This window comes from Gossypium hirsutum, chromosome D10, assembly GCF_007990345.1.
Source record: "Gossypium hirsutum isolate 1008001.06 chromosome D10, Gossypium_hirsutum_v2.1, whole genome shotgun sequence".
In the NCBI taxonomy this organism is placed as follows: Eukaryota; Viridiplantae; Streptophyta; class Magnoliopsida; order Malvales; family Malvaceae; genus Gossypium; species Gossypium hirsutum.
In genome coordinates, this window is record NC_053446.1 from 58,294,514 (window position 1) to 58,297,932 (window position 3,419).

General features: G+C 27.3%; 1 protein-coding gene across 1 annotated transcript in view; it reads left to right on the top strand.

The window, feature by feature from the left end:
* The first annotated feature begins 2,409 nt into the window (after positions 1 to 2,409).
* LOC107915577 (cytochrome P450 83B1) overlaps positions 2,410 to 3,419 on the top strand; it is a 27,208-nt gene continuing 26,198 nt past the window's right edge. Inside the window, exon 1 of the mRNA XM_041102008.1 lies at positions 2,410 to 2,490. Coding sequence (XP_040957942.1) covers positions 2,410 to 2,490 — 81 coding nt within the window. The remainder of the gene's footprint in view (positions 2,491 to 3,419) is intronic.

Genomic DNA, 3,419 nt, shown 5'->3' on the forward strand with positions numbered 1-3,419 from the left:
TTTATTATATGTTATTTTTAAATACATATCTATATTGTATGTGTCATAATTTCCCTTTATATAAATACAATTAAATAATATTATTTTATTTAATGTGTGAAATCCTCCATCTTTTATTTTTTTAATTATATAATTATGCGAGGTAATACTTGACACGAAAAATTTATAGAAATTTTCCTTTAACTAAAGTTTTACCCCATTAAATTCTTTTGGTAAAGGTTTAATGAGACAACTTATTGTGAGAGGTTGTATACTCTATTTCTTTCATTAGATTTTTTCCCCACGGAGATATTTTCTTTGATGGATGTTCATAGAGGAGTTTTGTAAATATTTCATAAGTGAATATTCTTCCAACTCTTATAACCCCAGTAATTATATAAATGACCTTTCAACTCCTAAACTCTCATTATTTCATGTGTCATTTCAACAAAATAAAAAACTTATTGCCTAAGAGTGTGTTTGATAAATTGAAATTGAAGTGTTGAAAACTTACGTACGGAATTTTGAATTCAATTTTAGAAGCACTGATTTATATTATAAAATTCTTTAATACATTAGTCAAAATTAAGTACTGATATAATTATTTTGTTTGATAATATATAGTAAATTTTCATTTTTGAAAATTCATTATTTCATTATTTTAATCTTCTTAATATGGTATTATTTATTTTATTTTGAATAGCTTTGGATAAAAGTTAAAGATAATTTTAATATTTTAATATTTAATAAAATGAGGAAATAATTTGTTTCAAAAATAAAATTTTGAAAAATAGAATCAAATTAATATTTCCAGCATTAAGTGTAATTATCTACTTACTTATCCTATTCAATACTTTTTTTGATTGAATCTTTTTTAAGGTAAAAAGTTAATATAATTATCAAACACAACTAAAAATAAATAACACACATTTGCCTTAAAAATAAATCCCTACTTTGTTAGTGTTATACCTACACCACAAACCCCAATATTTGCCCATTGTGAAACCCACACTTATTCTCTAGCGAAGTCGGCTCTTCAACGAACCACACATATCCAACTTGCTAAGTTGTGACCTTAATCCGACAAACCTCATGTACTGCACACCTTCGCCAATATATGTGAGGTAACATGAGAAAGCTTGTCATTACTTACCACTGTCCTAAGACGTCATATCTAAGACGTTACATCACCACCACTACTAGAGGATTAAATTAGATCACCATGTCAATAGTTCCAGGCATTTAGATAGTCCTTTCCCCACTATAAAGAGCCCATGCAATAGCTCATGGACTCATGAACACTCTATATCATTTTTATAACACCCCAAACTCAGTCTAGACATTATGGCCGAATCCGGAGTGTTGCGAAGAAGAGTTTTGAAATTGTTTTTATTTCGACAAAACCTTATAAAGTTACTTGTTATAAAATGTCCAAATTTTACAAAACATATTAATTTACTTGTTTATTATCGAAACTTTCATGAGTTTATTCATTCACCAAAACATAATTTGCAGCGAAAATCTTAAAGTCATTATATTTAAGAATTCGCAATCTAGATTGGCTAATTGTTCTCAAATAGCACCTGCTCCGGTAGAAATTTTGCGACTTCGAAATGTATCGAAACTTGGGTAGTAAAAAAAATGGGATACTGTATTTCCATTCGAGAAGACGAAGTTGCTCGCCTGGTTGAGAAAATATGTCGATTATCCGTTGATTCTAAGCCTGTCAACTTGAGTGAGGCAATGGTGTGCTTTTCCTATTCAATAATTTCAAGAGTGGGCTTCGGAAAGAGGTACGATGAAGAGGAGCTGAAGGAAGTAGGTTAAATGGGCTGCTTAAAGAAAGTCAAGCCATGTTTACAAGCTTTAGTTTTTCTGACTATTTTCCTTTCATGGGCTGGGTCGATAGATTCACTGGGTTTCACGCTCGTCTTGAAAATCTCTTCAAAGAACTTGATACCTTCTATCAGCACTCATTGATGAACATCTTAATCCGAATAGGCTAAAACCAGAGCAAGGACATACTCGAGTGTTATTCAGACATGGAAGGATCGTGATTTTTTTTTGATCTTACCTTAGATCATATAAACTATTATTATGGTTATTTCATTTCATCCGAACGTTTATTATTAGCTTCACGCTTTATTTTTTTTTTTTTTTTAATTAGGGTTACTTCTGATTTTTTTTAATCTTTTGGGGCATGGATTTGCTTTTTTGGCTGTTGTTAATTCAAGAGATCTAAAGCCGGGTTTACCAAGGCCAATACCTTGGTGTATGTGAATGCATGGCAATAGGAAGAGACCCTGAAGCTTGGAGAAACCCTGAAGAATTTTGTCCTGAAAGGTTCATTGGCAGCTCTATTGACTACAAGGGGCTAAACTTTGAGCTCATACCGTTTGGTGCGGGTAGAAGGGTTGCCCTGGAATGAATATGGCAGTTGCAGCAGTGGAGCTTGCTCTTGCTAATCTTCTTTACAAGTTTGATTGGGAAATGCCGACCAAAATGAACAAGGCAAACTTAAACTTTGATGCCACGCCTGGTATAGTTATACACAAAAAAGATGCTCTTATCCTTTTGGCTAGGAAGATTAATGATTAATCAATGTATGCTTATAGTAACTTATTTGATGCTCTTATCATTTAGTTGTATATATTAAATATTATATATTATTTTAAAAAATTCATTTTCATAAATATTATTTAGTAATATATTCTACCGTAAAAATACTATATACCATACAGTATTAAAAGTTTATCATTGTATAAATATTGTTTAAATTTTTAAAAATTGTATAAATAATGTCTTATAAATTCTATATAAATTTTTTTTAAAAAATTAGATAATATGTTTCTAAACTATTATACTTATTTAAAAAATAAAAATAAAAAGTAAAATTGTATACTAATTATAAGCTTTAAAGTATTTCAATGAAAAATAAAGGTTTTGCATATTTCAAATTGATTATAAGTAAATTTTATATTTATTATAATTTTGTAATGAGTTGAAACTAGAATCAGAATTTCTTATAATTAAAAAAGTACATTACCATAATTTATAATGAAATCAAAGTTCAAATTTTTAGAAATTTAATTTGTGAAACAAATTTTGAAAAATAAAAATAAAACCTACTATGAGCTTCATTAAAGTATAGGTGCTTTTTAGAATTGTAAAAATTAAAAATTTATATATCTAATTATCTTAAATTTAAATTAAATAATACGTATTTTATGATAATTTTAAATTTAATGAAATAATAAAAGTAAAAATTTTAACCAAATTTAAATTAAATATAATGATAATGATATTTTTTTTTCAAACTTAATGATGACAAATTTAAATATTAAGAAAATCATATTTATCTTGATGATAATTTATATATTTTAAAAATAGATAATAATATAGATAATATTCCATAAATATTTTTATTTAATTTTTCTAAA